This window comes from Lepidochelys kempii, chromosome 6 (assembly GCF_965140285.1).
Source record: "Lepidochelys kempii isolate rLepKem1 chromosome 6, rLepKem1.hap1, whole genome shotgun sequence".
Classification (NCBI taxonomy): domain Eukaryota; kingdom Metazoa; phylum Chordata; order Testudines; family Cheloniidae; genus Lepidochelys; species Lepidochelys kempii.
In genome coordinates this window covers 87,842,633-87,859,471 of record NC_136385.1, presented here as the reverse complement: position 1 = coordinate 87,859,471, position 16,839 = coordinate 87,842,633, and the positions used below count along the sequence as shown (strand labels likewise).

General features: G+C 45.2%; 1 protein-coding gene across 2 annotated transcripts in view; it reads right to left on the bottom strand.

The window, feature by feature from the left end:
* The window catches only part of BRMS1L (BRMS1 like transcriptional repressor), a 42,102-nt gene extending 25,691 nt beyond the window's left edge, over window positions 1–16,411 (bottom strand). The window contains exons 1-3 of one of the 2 annotated variants that reach the window (XM_073349055.1): window positions 16,112–16,197; window positions 9,530–9,622; window positions 758–848 (exon numbers count right to left, since the gene is read on the bottom strand). In XM_073349055.1, coding sequence (XP_073205156.1) covers window positions 758–846 — 89 coding nt within the window. In that variant the 5' untranslated portion in view covers window positions 847–848; window positions 9,530–9,622; window positions 16,112–16,197. Of the gene's footprint in view, window positions 1–757; window positions 849–9,529; window positions 9,623–16,111 lie in introns of both variants that reach the window. The other variant, XM_073349054.2, reaches the window with a different exon arrangement.
* Window positions 16,412–16,839: the final 428 nt, after the last annotated feature.

The window sequence follows — 16,839 nt, the reverse complement described above, 5'->3', positions numbered from 1 at the left end:
GCCTCTGGGTTCAATAGTGATAACTGATATGCAATACACTTTTTAAAAGTTAAGTTGAAAGCTGTAGGGTGTAGCTCACCTGCTTGTTTTAGTTTTCACTTCATGTCTATTAAAGATAAACCTATCTAAAGACAGTGAAGTAGGCTGATAGGTATTAATTGCTGCTAAAGCACAAATTTTTGACCTTACAGAATTATTTCTGAAAACAAAATCTAAATGACAATTCAAAACATACTTTATTGGTGAGACTATCAGCTAAGGGAGAAGTCAAATTTTGCAGTCTGCTACACTGATGTCGAAAACTTAATTCTAGACACACTTTTAATTAATGCTGGGGGGATGCCTCTGGTTGCATATGACATAAGGAAGGAAAAGGAGTCCTGATGGCACAAGAATGCAAGTCTACATATATCCCCTCAGCATTTTTGGACAGGAGACTCATGCAGGCACTTCCACCCAGCAACTGCATTTGCGATCCCCTTTCTTACTCTAAAAACTACATTTATCTTCCCCCTAAAAATTCTAATGAGAAGAAAGCAGAAATTTGGCTACTCGCACAATTATTTCATCTCAGAACGCCAATTTAACACCATGCTCTTTAAAGAGTCAACAGCTGCTGTAATGGTAGAATCCAGATGAGAGTAATTCCTGCAACACAGGAAAGGAAAGACTTGACTGTTCGTGGTCACTTACAGCACTACTGAAAGAATGAGCCCGCAAAGAAAGAGAGACTTTTTAAAAATGTTTGACTACTTACTGATCTTTGAGGTCTGTAAATTGTTTTTCAAGATTGGACATTTCATCTAAGCATTCCATTCTTCTCCTTTCACAGTCCTCATCATCCATTTCTGGAAGAAAAAAAAAAGGGGGAGCGGGTAAGGTTTTGACAACTATATCTGAGAATAAATGTACTGGAAATTAACTTACCAGTTTTATACAACTTAAGACCAAGCTAACCATAAACAATTTATGAAAAACTGAGCCAGCTACTGGTGTTCTGTAAGCTAAAGGTTTAAGAGATACTAGTCCCCTGCTGAAGACAATTCCAAATTTCAAAGCTACCTTACATTTGCTGTGGTATATAAAATTAACTAACCTAATTGGGTTTCTTCTAGAATTACAAGAAATGGAGATCAGTTTAGTTAGTTGAAGCAATAGCAAACCACACAAAATGAGTGCATAGTCCATGGAGTTATATTGCTTATCCATAGACTGATATTTTGTATAAATTAACCTCCACTAAAAAAAGAAAGTTGTAATTCTTCAGTTTTGAAGACTATTTTCATTATATTAAATTGCTTTCTTGGTTTTGCAGCCAAAGAGCTCAAGTATAGGAATCTCCCTCATCTATCTTAGTGACTATTTAAATAAATATTTTAAAGCAATGCAATAAAAACAGATTCATCACCATTGCCAGAGTTATTTTATTGACATTTCTGAATATTTCCTTAAATATACTTGCATTTAGAGATCAAAGTACCTTTTTTAAAAAACTTAAAAAAAAAAGCAAGGAATGTTGGATTTTGGCAAAGCTCTTCTGCTCTCTTTAGCCTTTCCCTAAAAACTTTGCTTGACATCTCCTATTATTATAGAGGTACACAGAGGCTTAGTTGCTTTCTTAATTCAGATGCAGATAAATGTTAAATGTCCTAGAAATGGAGAGAATCCTTGATGGTATCGGGGTACGTGCTCCAAAATATTGAATGTAAATCTTATCGTTTTTCAGGGTGGAATTTGCTTTTTTGTTCTCTATGATGTACAAGAGAACTTGAAAAGTGTTTTTCCACAAGAGTTTCTGCTTTGTTTTTCCCCCACCCTCTTTTAGGAGTTTCTCCCAAATCTTTCCCAGAGGACTTCTCGGTAGAAGAGAAGGCAAGGCGTCTCAAGAGACGCGTATTGTGAGCTCTCACCACTCAAAGGCAGGGGAGTCAGAAGAAAGTTAGCTGGATGCACCAGAGTTCAGCAAACATTAACAAAACAAAATTTTAAATGGGGACACTAAGCCCTGGTCTACACTACTAGTTTAGGTCAACTTTAGCAGAGTTAGGTCGATTTAACCATGCACCCATCCACACGACGAAGCCTGTTTTGTCGACTTAAAGGGCTCTTAAAATCTATTTCTGTACTCCCCGGCGAGGGGTTTAGTGCTAAAGTCGACCTTGCTGGGTCGAATTTGGGGTAGTGTGGACGCAATTCGACGGTATTGGCCTCCGGGAGCTATCCCAGAGTGCTCATTGTGACCGCTCTGGACAGCGCTCTCAACTCAGATGCACTGGCCAGGTAGACAGGAAAAGCCCCGGGAACTTTTGAATTTCATTTCCTGTTTGGCCAGCGTGGCGAGCTGATCAGCACAGGTGACCATGCAGTCCCAGAATCGCAAAAGAGCTCCAGCATGGCCGGAATGGGAGGTACTGGATCTGATCGCTGTATGGGGAGAAGAATCTGTGCAGGCAGAACTCCATTCCAAAAGATGAGATGCCAATATATATGTCAAAATCTCCAAGGGCATGATGGACAGAGGCTACAACAGGGACACACAGCAGTGCCGCATGAAAATTAAGGAGCTCAGGCAAGCTTTTCAAAAAACAAAGGAGGCAAACGGTCACTCCGGGTGAGAGCTCTACACATGCTGCTTCTATGATGAGCTGCATGCAATTCTAGGGGGGTCCCCTACCACTACCCCACCACTGTCCGTGGACACCTGCAAGGGGGGAGTCTCATGCAACAGGGATGAGGATTTTGTGGATGAGGAAGATGAGGAGGTGGTTGAGGATAGCGGCAAGCAGCAGGCAAGCGGAGAATCCCTTCTCCCCGGCAGCTAGGAACTGTTCATCACCCTGTAGCCAATACCCTCCCAACGTGGGCTCCCGTACCATGAAGCCGGAGAAGGAACCTCTGGTGAGTGTACATTTGTAAATATAATACAGGGTTTAAAAGCAAGCGTGTTTAATGATTAATTTTCCCTAAAGACTTGGGATGCATTCGCGGCCAGTATAGCTACTGGAAAAGTCTGTTAACTTGTCTGGGAATGGAGCAGAAATCCTCCAGGGACATCTCCATGAAGCTCTTCTGGGGGTACTCTAAAAGCCTTTACCATGCCAAGCCAGTAGCAAGTAGCCTGGAATTATTGCAGAACAAAGCATTGCAGCGAATGGGCCCAGGCTTTGGTGGCATTCAAGCAACATCCATTCTTTATCTCTTTGTGTTAGCCTCAGGAGAGCGATATCATTCATGGTCACCTGGTTGAAATACAGGAAATTTGTTTAAGGGGACATTCAGAGGTGCTTATTCCTGCTGTGCTGTTTGCCTTTGGCTGAAAAGAAATCATCCCCACTGTTAGCCCCGCAGTGGGGGGGAGGCCCGTTCATGCTGAGCTGTTCGCACTTTGCTGACAGGGATCTTCCCACATAGGCCACATAGCCACATAGGGGGCGGGGTCTGAAGTGATCATCCCAGAGTATTGGGGCATGGGTTGGGTTGTGCTGCACACTCACCCTAAAACCGCAGCCCCTCCTTTTAAACGGCCAACCCAATGGGCTTTGCTTGGTATGGGAAAGGAGGGTGCTGCTGTTTGAAACCATTCCCAGATGTTATGAAGGTTGAAGAAGCTGAAACCTTTTGCCTTACCATGGCTGCCTGCACGCCGAATTCTGTTGCCCAGCCAAGCATGTGTGATGTGACAGGCAGGCACTCATGAGAGGTAAAATGCAACCTTGTACCAAAAGCACATGTGCTATGTAATGTGAATCGCTTGATTCAGGGTGAAATAGTCTTTCCTTTGTTCTCTAAAATGTATCTTTTTAAAAACTACTCTCCCTTTTTTTCCTCCAACAGCTGCAAATGTTTCTACGCTCCCCCTATCATCTCCGTTCCAGCAGCTAGCGCAGATTAGAAGGCGGAAAAAAACTGCACTCGCGATGACATGTTCTCAGAGCTCATGCAGTCCTCCAGCACTGAAAGAGCTCAGCAGAATGCATGGAGGCAAACAATGGCAGAGTCCAGGAAAGCATTAAATGAATGCGATGAGAGGAAGGAGGAGCATGATGAGAGGAGGCAGGATGCAATGCTGAGGCTAATGGAGGAGCAAACTGACATGCTCAGGTGTCTGGTGGAGCTGCAGGAAAGGCAGCACGCTGCTGCAGCCCCTGTGTAACCACCTCCCCAAGTTCCATAGCCTCCTCACCCAGACGTCCAAGAACGCGGGCAGGGGAGGCTATGAGCACCCAGCCACTCCACCCCAGAGGACTGCCCAAGGAACAGAAGGCTGGCATTCAGTAAGTTTTGAACTTTAGTGTGGCCTTGTCCTTTCCTCCTCCCCCAGTGCTTCCCTCCTCACCTACCCCTCCTGGGCTACCTTGCGAGTTTTCCCCCATTTGTGTGATGAATTAATAAAGAATACATGATTTTGAAACAACAATGACTTTATTGCCTCTGAAAGTGGTGATCGAAGGTGGGAGGTTGGTTGGCTTACAGGGAAGTAGAGTGAACCAAGGGGGCAGGTTTTCATAAAGGAGAAACAAACAGAACTGTCACAACGCAGCCTGGACAGTCATGAGACTGGTTTTCAAAGCTTCTCTGATGCGCAGGGCGCCCAGCTGTGCTCTTCTAATCATCCTGGTGTCTGGCTGTGTGTAATCGGCCGCCAGGCAATTTGCCTCAACCTCCCACCCCGCCATAAACGTCTCCCCCTTACTCTCACAGGTATTGTGGAGCACACAGCAAGCAGCAATAACAATGGGAACACTGGTTTCGCTGAGGTCTAACCTACTCAGTAAACTGCGCCAGCGTGCTTTTAAACGTCCAAATGCACATTCTACCACCATTCTGCACTTGTTCAGTCTATAGTTGAACTGCTCCTTACTACTGTCCAGGGTGCCTGTGTATGGCTTCATGAGCCATGGCATTAAGGGGTAGGCTGAGTCCCCAAGGATAACTATAGGCATGTCAACATCTCCACCAGTAATTTTCTGGTCTGGGAAGTAAGTTCCTTCCTGCAGCTGTTCAAACAGACCAGAGTTCCTGAAGATGCGAGCGTCATGCACCTTTCCCAGCCATCCCACATTGATGTGGGGGAAATGTCCCTTGTGATCCACCAGTGCTTGCAGCACTATTGAAAAGTACCCCTTGCGGTTTATGTACTCGCCGGCTTGGTGCTCCGGTGCCAAGATAGGGATATGGGTTCCGTCTATGGCCCCACCACAGTTAGGGAATCCCATTGCAGCAAAGCCATCCACTATGACCTGCACATTTCCCAGGGTCACTACCCTGGATAGCAGCAGCTCAGTGATTGTGTTGGCTACTTGGATCACAGCAGCCCCCACAGTAGATTTACCCACTCCATACTGATTCCTGACTGATCAGTAGCTGTCTGGCGTTGCAAGCTTCCACAGGGCTATCGCCACTCGCTTCTCAACTGCGAGGGCTGCTCTCATCTTGGTATTCTTGCACTTCAGGGCAGGGGAAAGCAAGTCACAAAGTTCCATGAAAGTGCCCTTACGCATGCGAAAGTTTTACAGCCACTGGGAATCATCCAAGACCTGCAACACTATTCGGTCCCACCAGTCTGTGGTCGTTTCTCGGGCCCAGAATCAGCATTCCACGGCAGGAACCTGCCCCATTACCACCATGATGTCCAAATTGCCAGGGCCCGTGCTTTGAGAGAAGTCTGTGTCCATGTCCTCATCACTATTGTGATCGCACTGTCGTCGCCTCCTCACCTGCTTTTGCAGGTTCTGCACATACTATAGGATAATGCGCGAGGTGTTTACAATGCTCACAACAGCAGTGGTGAGCTGAGTGGGCTCCATGCTTGCCATGGTATGGCATCTGCAGGAGAACAGAGTTGCAGCGGAAGCAGTGGATGACGACAGATGCCACGAGAATAGATATTTCTACAGAACGACGAGAGGACCTGTGAGGTGGATTCATCGCACCAGAGAGCAGAGTTGCAGCGGAAGCAGTGGATGACTATGGTTAGCAGTCCAACTGCACCGTCTGCTGACAGCAGCACCCAGGACACAACAGCAGTGGTGACGGTGAGCTGAGCAGGCTCCATGCTTGCTGTGGTATAGTATCTGCACAGAAAAGGCACGAAATGGTTGTCAGCCTTTGCTTTCACGGAGGGAGGGGCGACTGACGATGACATGTACCCAAAACCACCCACGACAATGTTTTTGCCCCATCAGGTATTGGGAGCTTAATCCAGAATTCCAATGGGCGGTGGAGACTGCAGGAACTGTAGGATAGCTACCCACAGTGCACTGCTCTGTAAGTCGATGCTACCCACGGTAGTGAGGATGCACCCCGCCGACTTAATGTGCTTAGTGTGGACATATGCAATTGACTGTATAAAATCGGTTTCTAAAAATTGACTTCTATAAATCGACCTAATTTTGTAGTGTAGACATACCCTAAGAGTTATTTAAAGGACATTTCTGTTCACCCCTACAATATCATGGAGGGGAGACAAGATAATTTCATTAGCACTGAATGTCACAGATCTATTAATGAGGCTGGATATAATTCTCTTGTACATAGACAGGTCATCCCCTAGAGCAATTGGTGCTGTCTCTAAACAATGCCTTGTCTCTAAACTAAAAATAACCAGGATACCAGCGGAGCATTGTTGACACTGGAGCTTTTTTGACTAGCTTCTTGATTGGCTTGCCTAGAAAACAGAGACAAGGTGGGTTTGATAATACCACTTTTTTTTGGTTCCAACTTCTCTTCGTGAAAGAGAGATGCTTTTCTTCAGGAGGCTGTATCAGATGGTAACTGGCAAGGTCACTAGTATTTAGCAGTAGCGGTAGTGGCAGCAGCATCTTTAGCACTGGTCAGGCTATTATCTGTTTCTTGGTTAGGAAGGAGAATTCCCCATTTGAAAGACATGCTACCATCCTTTAGGAATGGTTCCAAGTGTTTTCAGCTCTTTTATTAGCTAGGAAGGGTCAAAGACACACGTGACTGTTCCAGTTGCTGTTAGTATTTCCGTGACTACTACTTGGACAAACAGGCTGCATTGTTTGTGAGGAAGCTGTCTTAGACTCATTGTTCTTGATGTCCCCATGAGGCCACTTCAGATATGAGTTCTCATCTCTGTGAAGTACAGTGACAATTCCTCACAGATATCCAGATGGAGACAGTCTGGATTTAAAACACCAGTTACGGTCCCAAAGAGCTCTGCTAGGTGCGACCATACTAAGCTCTTTTGCCTCCTCTTTAATTCCAGCATAAGTCTACCATGGGGAATTTTAACAAAGTGTCTGTATCAGACTGATTTATACAAGTACCACTCAAGTCTTCAGCCTCCTTATTTTTTGTTAAACATGGCAATCTGCACAGGAAAGGAAGAGCTCCAATGCCGGCATATCAACAGTTGTCATGTGGTGATAATTATAGTGCTTGCTGGTTTCTTCCACACCTAGGCTTCTCGGCTGGATGGAATCTTCTGCAACTACACTATAACTGGGAACTTTTGCAGGTGGGGAGCAAACCTTGGTGCTAGCTTTTTTGTGCCTGGAGACATGACACAAGGGAGGAGAGGAACAATTTATTATTTGCATTCCATCTGCCCCTAGGAGCCTCAGTCAAGGACCAGGACCCCATAATGCTATGTGTTCATACAGTGCCTAGCAAAAAGTTGTTCCTTTCAGGGTTATAAGATGTAGCAGAGCATCACACATCTTCATTCTCAAAGGTACTGGGCACCCAAAAGTCCAACTGAAGTTAATGGAAGTTGTGGGTGCTAAACAACTCTGAAAAAGTCAGGCCTGTTCAAAGTTTATTACTTTACATAGCATAGCTTTATTAAAAAAAAAATGTATTGTGCACACAGCAATACAGATTAGCAGAGTAAGACAAAACAGATGAAACACTGAATCTCTTACTTTCCTGCTTGATAGCTGTATAAACTGATTTTCTAAGCCAAAAAAGTTACCCACATATACATATTTATACTAATTTAAAGAGGCAATAATACCTCAGTATTGAGTAAGTAACAGTGACTACCACAACTTGGTTAAAAAACAAACAAAACAAAACCTCTCAAATTGAAAGAAATCCAGCAAAATCTGGACTACTCTGCAAAAGCTGGTGAAAAATTCCTTTGATTTTTTACATTTTTCCCTTGCAAGATGCTCCTGACCCTGCAAATTTGGTGATTAAAAATGTTTAAACTCAATATGCATACCTTATTATGGAGCGCAACAAGTAACTGTGTGATTATTGCAGCTCATTTTCCCCTATAAACCTGAGTTTGCTCAGAAGTCTAGTCACCTCAGCCTGAAAACTGGCAGGTTAGTTTAGAGCAGATAGAATTTTCCTACAAAAATTGAGGTTGATGTGTCATACCACGCTAATACAATGAACTATATAGAAGGGTGAAGAATCACCAGATTTGCCAGATTTCTACTTTATTAATAACCCAAAGTCACTTAAAAAATAGCCCAATCTGTATAATGAAGTGAAGATTTTTTATTAAATACATTGTTATTTGATGTATAGACCAAACAAAAGCTTTAATTAGATACCTAGTAGAGGTCTGATAAAAAAAGCTACAAGCCCCAGCAGGAGTTCATCCACATTAGCAACAAAGCTATGAGATGGCAATCAAATTCAAAAATCAACCCACCCCCCCCCACCCCCAGTCTGGTACCTGTATCCCAATAGAGGGTTGGCAGATGTTTCAAACAAAATATGGCTAATGACAGCATTAAAAATAGCCCACACGTATGTTGTACAAAAAACACATTTATTTCTAACTGCATTAAATGATGGCAGTCAATGTCCATATTTTCTGTTGAATTGGTTTGTTACTGTTAGTCTCTAAAAGGCAACATTTCATCCTCGCAGTCTTCATCGGAAGTAGAATGCTTCTGCTGGTGGTAATACATAACACCAGTGACCAATGCAATAATTTCATTGGTGCAAACTGTTCACAACAGATTGTGTCACTGCATATATGCCCTAACTCAAAGAATGTTTTCTAAAAGTTCCTCTTGTACCTTGTTGCACAGTTTTGTTTTTATCAAATTCATCTGAGAAAAATCTTTCAACTGCAGTGTTGCTAAAAGGTAGCGACAGCAACAAAAGAGAAAATAAGTCAAGTCCACTAAAGTCTTTGTCCCCAGCAGCAGTGTGTTTGAGAACTTCAACCCAAAATCTACTCTGCTCAGTTGTCTTGAGTATGCCAGTGAACCAGCAAAACTCTTTACCACTACTTCAGCTGTCCAAGGTCTCTACAAAACAATGATTGATATTTCATCTAGCTCGTGCAGGGTGGAACACAATAGAAAGACTTAGTACTGAAAGGGATTTAATCTCCATTTCACGAACTCCAACATGAAATCTTGACACCTACTTTTGATGTCTTTGACAACAGGAACACTTAGTGCGTATTTTGAAAGTTCCAGCTGAAAAGCGACTCCAAAATAGACTGCACAAAGTGGTAAGTAATTTGACTTAAAGGTGATGTCTTAGTTTAACACAGCAGTCCAGTTCTCAAAAAAACACACGGTTTCACAACTCTCACCACAAGGCTCTGGTAGAATGTCATCAATTCCTGCAGCAGCTTTCCTGCATTAGTTCTTTCCAACTGAAACATTTGGTTTATCCTCCAGGCTTCCTGCAGGTTTGGACATAGAAAAAGTCAGGTAAATTTTGTTCACCTGATCACTGTACAGATAATAAAGAAGTTCGGCATCATAGTTTCTTTCTTTGTTTTTGACTATCTGAAAGTTTAGCTTCAGTTCAACTTGATTAAGAACGCTGTTCACATAGGGACTAATGGAAAGCCATCTTGTGTCAGAAAGCTGCATCAAACTGTGTTGTTAAGCAGAGTGGCTGTTTCATTGCCTGAAAGAGCTCTAGCTACACAATGAATCCTAATTCCTCCATATGAGTTTCAGTAAGCAAGTCTTGAGTTCCTGTACCCATCATCAATACAGTGGAATCTGTGTCCAATAAGATGGGGCGCAATCTCGTAGACAGTCCTATATGGAATTGTGTGTTCCTCTGTTACCACAGAAGGCATCAGACAATATGAGTAGAAATTAGCTCTACTCCCTCATAAGGCTGCTACCAACTTAACTTCAATGTAGATGCAACAGGGAAGACTAATGAGGAGATTCTTAGCCAGGTGCTGATTTCGGATAGGCATTAAAGATGGAAGATGGTTGCCCAGCTGTCTAGAGTAGCTCACAAATGTGAATACCAGCCTCAGGGCAGACTGTTACAAACCAGGTTACTCCCAGTCCCAAAGGGCCAGTCCCTTACATGAGGTCACCTGCACCTTAGACCTCACACCAAAGATACTTGTAGCCAATCCTATAACAAACTAAAGATTAACTAAGGAAAAAGAAATAAGTTATTTACAAGGTTAATGCAGGTAAACATACACACACAAATGAGTTACAGTCTTCGGTTCCAAAAGGTAACAGAAGCTGATGCATCATGCAAGCATTCTACATCCTTTACAGCTAATCCAAGCTAAACAGCATGGGGATCTCCCCACACTTATTCTTAGAAATACTGCCCTCTCCAAATTCCAAGCAGCACAGTGATACAGTTCCTTCTGATCAGGAATTTTTATTCCCTTCCCCCAGACTTCAAACTCATGGGACAAGCGTTTGCCTTCTCCCTCCTCTCCCCACACTCATGAAGAGGAGATGGGTGCAATCAGTCAAAGTCTTTGTCCTTTGATGTTTCACAATGGTTCATTTGGGTGCAACGGGGCTTCTTGTGTACAGGACAAGCATTTTACATACTAATTAATGCTCCTTTCCTGTTTGGTGAGTTACACAGTTAGAGGTTTATAATGCAAACATTCAATATAACTTCATACCACAAGATATAGATGTTATAAATGAGATCAATACATGCAGCATCCTACAAGCATTTCATCAAGTCTAAACACATTCTTATAAACTTAAGATCTATTTTAACAATACTAACATACAGGTGAGCCAGAATGGCTTCCAGCCATGCATTTGTCAGTGTTCAGTGAGGCCTAGGGACGAGCAGGCATCTGGTCTGCCAGCATCACAATGGTACAGTTTACATTTGACGACAGCTGGGTTGTCCACATGCTGTCGGCACCTCAAACTATGCTGTCTCACTAGCTCTCCCACTGGCTCATACAGTTGAACAGCATGGTGGAATGATTGAACATTGGTACTCCACAAGTGAGGAGAGCTTTGGTGGTGAACAAGAGCAGGTCACCGTGAACTTTTGGGCTCCTTCTGAAAGAAAGGACATCAGCCATTTCAGGGAGTTTTCATTCACCACAGCAGCTTCTGAGAGGTAGGCAGGGAATTCTGTATCGGACTCCATAGTTTGCATACACACTCACAGACACACACACACACTCAGAGAACAGAAGTACTATTAGATCAGAAATTACAATTTCAAATTAAGTTATATTTAACACAGAAGATTACTTCTGTTGATTAAAATATTATTTTACTGTTAACAGGCAAGAAGCAACAGTAGGATGGGACAAATTATTCATTATTGACTAAAGACTAGATGCAACAAGTAAACAATAAGGGGAAGAGGCAATATAGACAAGGGTAATACACCTCTACCCCGATATAATGAGGTCCTTGGGAGCCAAAAAAATCTTATCGTGTTATAGGTGAAACCGCGTTATATTGAACTTGCTTTGGCCTTGAGCATTTCAGTTATTAATAGTCACTTCCTGCCCCATGACTGACCGCTCAGAACCCCCGACCCATGCAACCCCACCCCACTCCTTGTCCCCTGACTACTCCCTCCAGAGACCCCCTGCCCCAACCACCCCTCCTAAGACTCCCAGCCCCTAAGCTCCCCTGCTCCTTGTCCCCTGACTGCCCCCTCCAGAGACCCCCACCTGTCCCTAATCACCCCCAGGACTCCACCACCTATCCAACCACCCTGCTCCCTGTCCCCTGACTGCCCCAACCCCTATCCACACCCCCGTGCCCTGACAGGTCCCCCGGGACTCCCACGCCCTATCCAATGCCCCCGTTCCCTGTCCCCTGACCGCCTCACCTCCAGAACCTCAGAACCATCCAACCCCACCTGCTCCCTGACCACCCCCCCGAGACCCTCTGCCCCTTATCCAACCACTCGGCCCCAGCCCAGCACCCTTAACACACTGCTCAGAGCAGCCTGTCGGAGCCAGACACGCTGACCCGCCGGCAAACGCAGCCCTGCCCCCCAGAGTGCTGCTTTACCTTGTTATATCTGAATTCGTGTTATATCGGGTGGCGTTATATCAGGGTAGAGGTGTAGTAATAAAATCAGAAAGTTATATGGACTGAAAATGTGCATAACTTACTGGCTCCAAATAATTTAGTTGTTTTGTAAAATATCCTGTCTAGCCATAACCCATTGCTCGACGTGAATATTTGCAACAGTTATAGCCTGTTAATGGCTTGCATTGCAGACAGTATAAATATGAGGAAGAAAAAACCCTCCTACTCTTACCTTTAGCTCCCTTACATAATTACCCCAACAATTTACTCCTCAGGATGTCTGCCTCACACAAGGCAGGAAGGCACACAGGATCCTAAAGTTTCTTCTACTTTGTTCCACAGTTCAGTGGGTCTCAGCTATGTTTCAGGTTCTAGACATGTTTCAGTAAGTAATTTTTGTAGCTAATGCTTTGTTTCAAATTAATTAGTATTAGTTTACTTCATAAACCAATATCAAGAGATTTTAAATCAATATAAGCAACCTCAACCCCAATCCTCCTTGAGAATCAGTGGTCCTCTGGACCCTTTCCCCCCTGCACAACATACTGGGTAGTGTGGATGTGTACTCTGGTCATCTGCTACAATGCGGAATGCACCATCTCAAAGTATGAGAGAATAATGCCATCTTCCAGCTGCAGCTAGCACAACCATAGACCCTCCATGTCTACAGTTGTGTACATACATACACACACAAGCCAGACTCACCTTCCACCTAGCAGAAGGTAGTATTTCATGTATACATAACACATGGAATAGCACACCTTCATGATCAACTGGATTTATCATGTACCTCCGACTGCCTCACCTGCACTCTGCCCACTAATCCATCTCCACTAGGATTATTTGTAACATTTCCAACCTCCAAATAGCTTTAAAGTATCTGCCAGTAGTTTACTATATTCCCTATCTCCAAAAATTTGGTATTTCTTCCCTAAAGTTACACAAACTTGAGAAGCAGGATGGGTAATAGTCCTGGAAAAGTAACTGGTTAGAAGTCAGATATCTCACTGCCCTTCAGGCTAGGATTTATAGAGACAGAGATATCAAATCCCCCACTTCCCAAAAGATCACTCATTTCTAGACCTGGGATGCCTCAAGGTATTAAAAAAAAAAAAACACAACTTTATGTATGGGAGAATTGTTTTAGGTAATTTTGGTATGTTTCTAAAATGTATTACAATTTCTTCTTCCTCTAAAGCCTGAAGGGCAGGACTTGTGGTAATTAGGGCAGCCTGCCTTAAAGGTAGAGATAGAAAAAATAGTATTTCAAGTAAATTTCTGAATTTGCTCTCCTATAAGATGTGGCCAATACAGATATACCAAGGTGTCCTACAAAATGTCTTTCTCATCTGAGATGATGAGCATAACTTGTGGCTTTGACATTCATCACTAATATGTAAGGCCCTACCAAATTCACAGCCATGAAAACACGTCACGGACCAGGAGATCTGGTCTCCCCCCATGAAACTGGCCTTGTGTGCTTTTACCCTATACTATACAGATTTCATGGGGGGGGGGGACCAGCATTTCTCAAATTGGAGTGGCTGACCCAAAAAGGAGTTGCAGGGGGAGGTCACAAGGTTATTTTAAGGGGATCACAGTATTACTACCCTTACTTTTGCGCTGCCTTCAGAGTTGGGCGGCCGGAGAGTGATGGCTCTGACTGGGTGCCCAGCTCTGACTCAACACCATAGCTTGCCACCCTTACTTCTGTGCTGCTGTCTTCAGAGGTGGGCAGGCTGAGAGTGGCGGCAAAGTAAGGGCCTAGTTCAGTATGTAGCAGCACAGAAGTAAGGGTGGCAATACCATACCTTGCCATTGCCATCCTTACTTCTGTGCTGCTGCTTGTGGCGACTCGGCCTTCAGAGCTGGACTCCCTGCCAGCAGCTGCTGTTCTCCAGCAGCACAGGTCTGGAGGCAGAGCAGAAGGGTAGCAGTACCACAACCTCCCCTATAATAACCTTGTGAGACACCCCCCCCAACTCTTTTTTGGGTCAGGCCCCCTAAAGTTACACGGAGCAATTTCAGATTTAAATAGCTGAAATCATGAAATTTACAATTTTTAAAATCCTATGACCGTGAAATTGACCAAAATAGACCATGAATTTGGTAGGTCCCTACTAATATGGCATTTCTAAACTCAGGGGAGTGGGACTGGAGGAGTCTTGATTCTCAAGGGCAGACTGTATTGGTTGCCTAACTATATCTAAAACTTCTGGACAACACCTGTTGATAAAATAAACCAAGTGGAGTTAAATATGTTAAAGGTAAGCTCACCAATTATTTTCAGTACTTATCAAAACTTTATTCCATCCAAAGCTTCTTCCCTTGATTTAAAGCAGAATAATTCCCTATCCAACTCAACCTCACTTTTTGCCGGTTTGAAGCAATATAGTAGCTTCAACTGAGTTCACAGCCACATTAATATTGACACTAAAGTAATTTCTTTTATTGGACCAACTTGGTGGAAGGTATATATTATGCATTAACCCTTATGCTTAACAGCAGGGGTCTCAAAGTCCTGGCCCACGGGCCATCTGCAGCTGGAGAACCTCCCCACTGCAGCCCACAGAGGAGAGATGCATGCAACCATGCTGCTCGAAATGTATGCTGCAGGTGCCGCCCCCCGCAGCTCCCACTGGCTGTGGGAGAGGGATAGAGGACCATCACTAGTCGCCGGGCAGAGTCAGACATGGAGGCAGCGTCACTTTTTTCCCCACAATGAATATAAACAAGTCAAAATACTGAACATAACTACCTGATGCACCCCTTGCTACAATCCTGAAGGTTTCAACTGCTCCGTCACTAATGCCAAACATCAACAAACTGACATAACTGAAGTTGGTCCAATAAAAGACATTACCTCACCTACCTTGTGTGTATCATATCCTGGGACCAACAACACTACCAACAGATAATTTCTTGTAAGTGATATGTAGTATTTTAAAAATTATATTTATTCCTTGGAAAGTCTTTTCTATGGAACTTTTGACAAGAAATTCTCTGCAGTTTCTTTAAATATTCATAGTTTATTTAAAAAGCCTTATCTGAGATGCATAATATTGTCTTGTAAGAGTTGGCAACTGTACGCCACACTCCTGGCAAGGGACAAGATACTACAATATTGTGTATAGGGAGGAAAAAAATAGTAATTCAAGTCAAGGAAAGACAGATAAGGAGAAGCTGCCATGTAAGAAGGGAGCAGGATGAAATCTTCCACATAAGGGAAGGAGAGAAGGGATGTGCCCCCCAGGGCAGAAAAGGAGAAACTACCAGATAGGTGAAGGGGGCTGTGGCCCCCACATCAGGCAACAGGGCAAGAAGAAATAGACATGCAGAGGGAGCCTGGTGGCACAGGCTGTGGTCCCCTGGGGTAAAGCAAAAAGCTGCCATGAACAAGGAGGGGGTGAGACATATCCCCTTGGGAAGAGGAGGCTCAAAAGGTGCCAGGCAGAGGAAGAAGGGCTGTGTCCACAAGCTGCCATGCAGAGCGGGAAGGCCCTACCCCCAGTAAAGGGGGTTTTACAAGTTGCCCAGCAGGGGAGACTGCGGGCTGTCACCCCCAACCCCACCAAGAAGAAGGGGATTCAGAAGCTGCCGTACAGGGGAGAAGGGGGCAGACGCAGCCGTGCAAGGGGAAGGGAGAGGGCTGAAGAGGGTGGTGGTCAGATGCTGCCGTGCGGAGGGGCGGGGTCAGATGCTGCCGTGCGGAGGCTGGGGAGGACTGCCCCCCCCCCCCCCACACACACACACACACACAGCGGGGGAAGGCGTTAACGCCCCCTCCCCGTGCAGTGAAATTGCGCGAGCGGCCACCCTCCCCCGGCATTTGCAAGCGGCCCCTGGTGCCGTCGCCCGCGAACCCGCTTCCCGGTTACCTGAGCTGTCCCCCTCCTCGGACACGGACGAGCTCTCGGTCTCCTCCTCCTCCGAGGAGCTCCCCTCGTTCTCCCCGTAATCCACCTCCATCTCATCGTGGTTGTTCTCCTTCTTCTCCCGGGAATGGACCGGCATCCTCCCCGGAGATGCCGCCGAGCCGCGGGACCGCCCTTCCCTCCTCCGCCACCACCACCGGCGGCTCCTCCTCCTGCCCGCCCCTCAAGAAAACCGCGCCATTCTCGCACGCGACACAACGCAACCCAAGCCCCTGCCGCATGGCCCTTTTCGCCGCTTATTGGTGGATACTGGGCCGAGTGGCGGCTCCCCCGCCAAACTCAGCAAGCGTCGTTGGCCGCTGCGCAAAGCATCTTGGTAATTGTAGTTCGTCTGGAGGGGACTGTAGTTTCACGGCCATGGATTAGATAGGGGAGGTGCCAGGTTTGTGATGAGCACTGGGGCTGGGGAGGCAGGGAATTCCTACCGTCTCCTGCAATCCCTCTGGCACCAAGGGTGCTGATCTAATTGAAGGGCTCCTTGATGGTTACAGTTTATGAGATAGAGCTAGGAATATATGCCAGACCTGGCTCCATCTCCTCCTGTAGGTCTTGTGCAGCGTGAGATGGGGCCAGGGAGGGATGGACGGACAGGCTGGCTGGCTGGCACCTGGTACCTCCTGGCCTGGACATCAGAACCCTACATCTGAATACTGAGTTTCAGTGCCACTTCA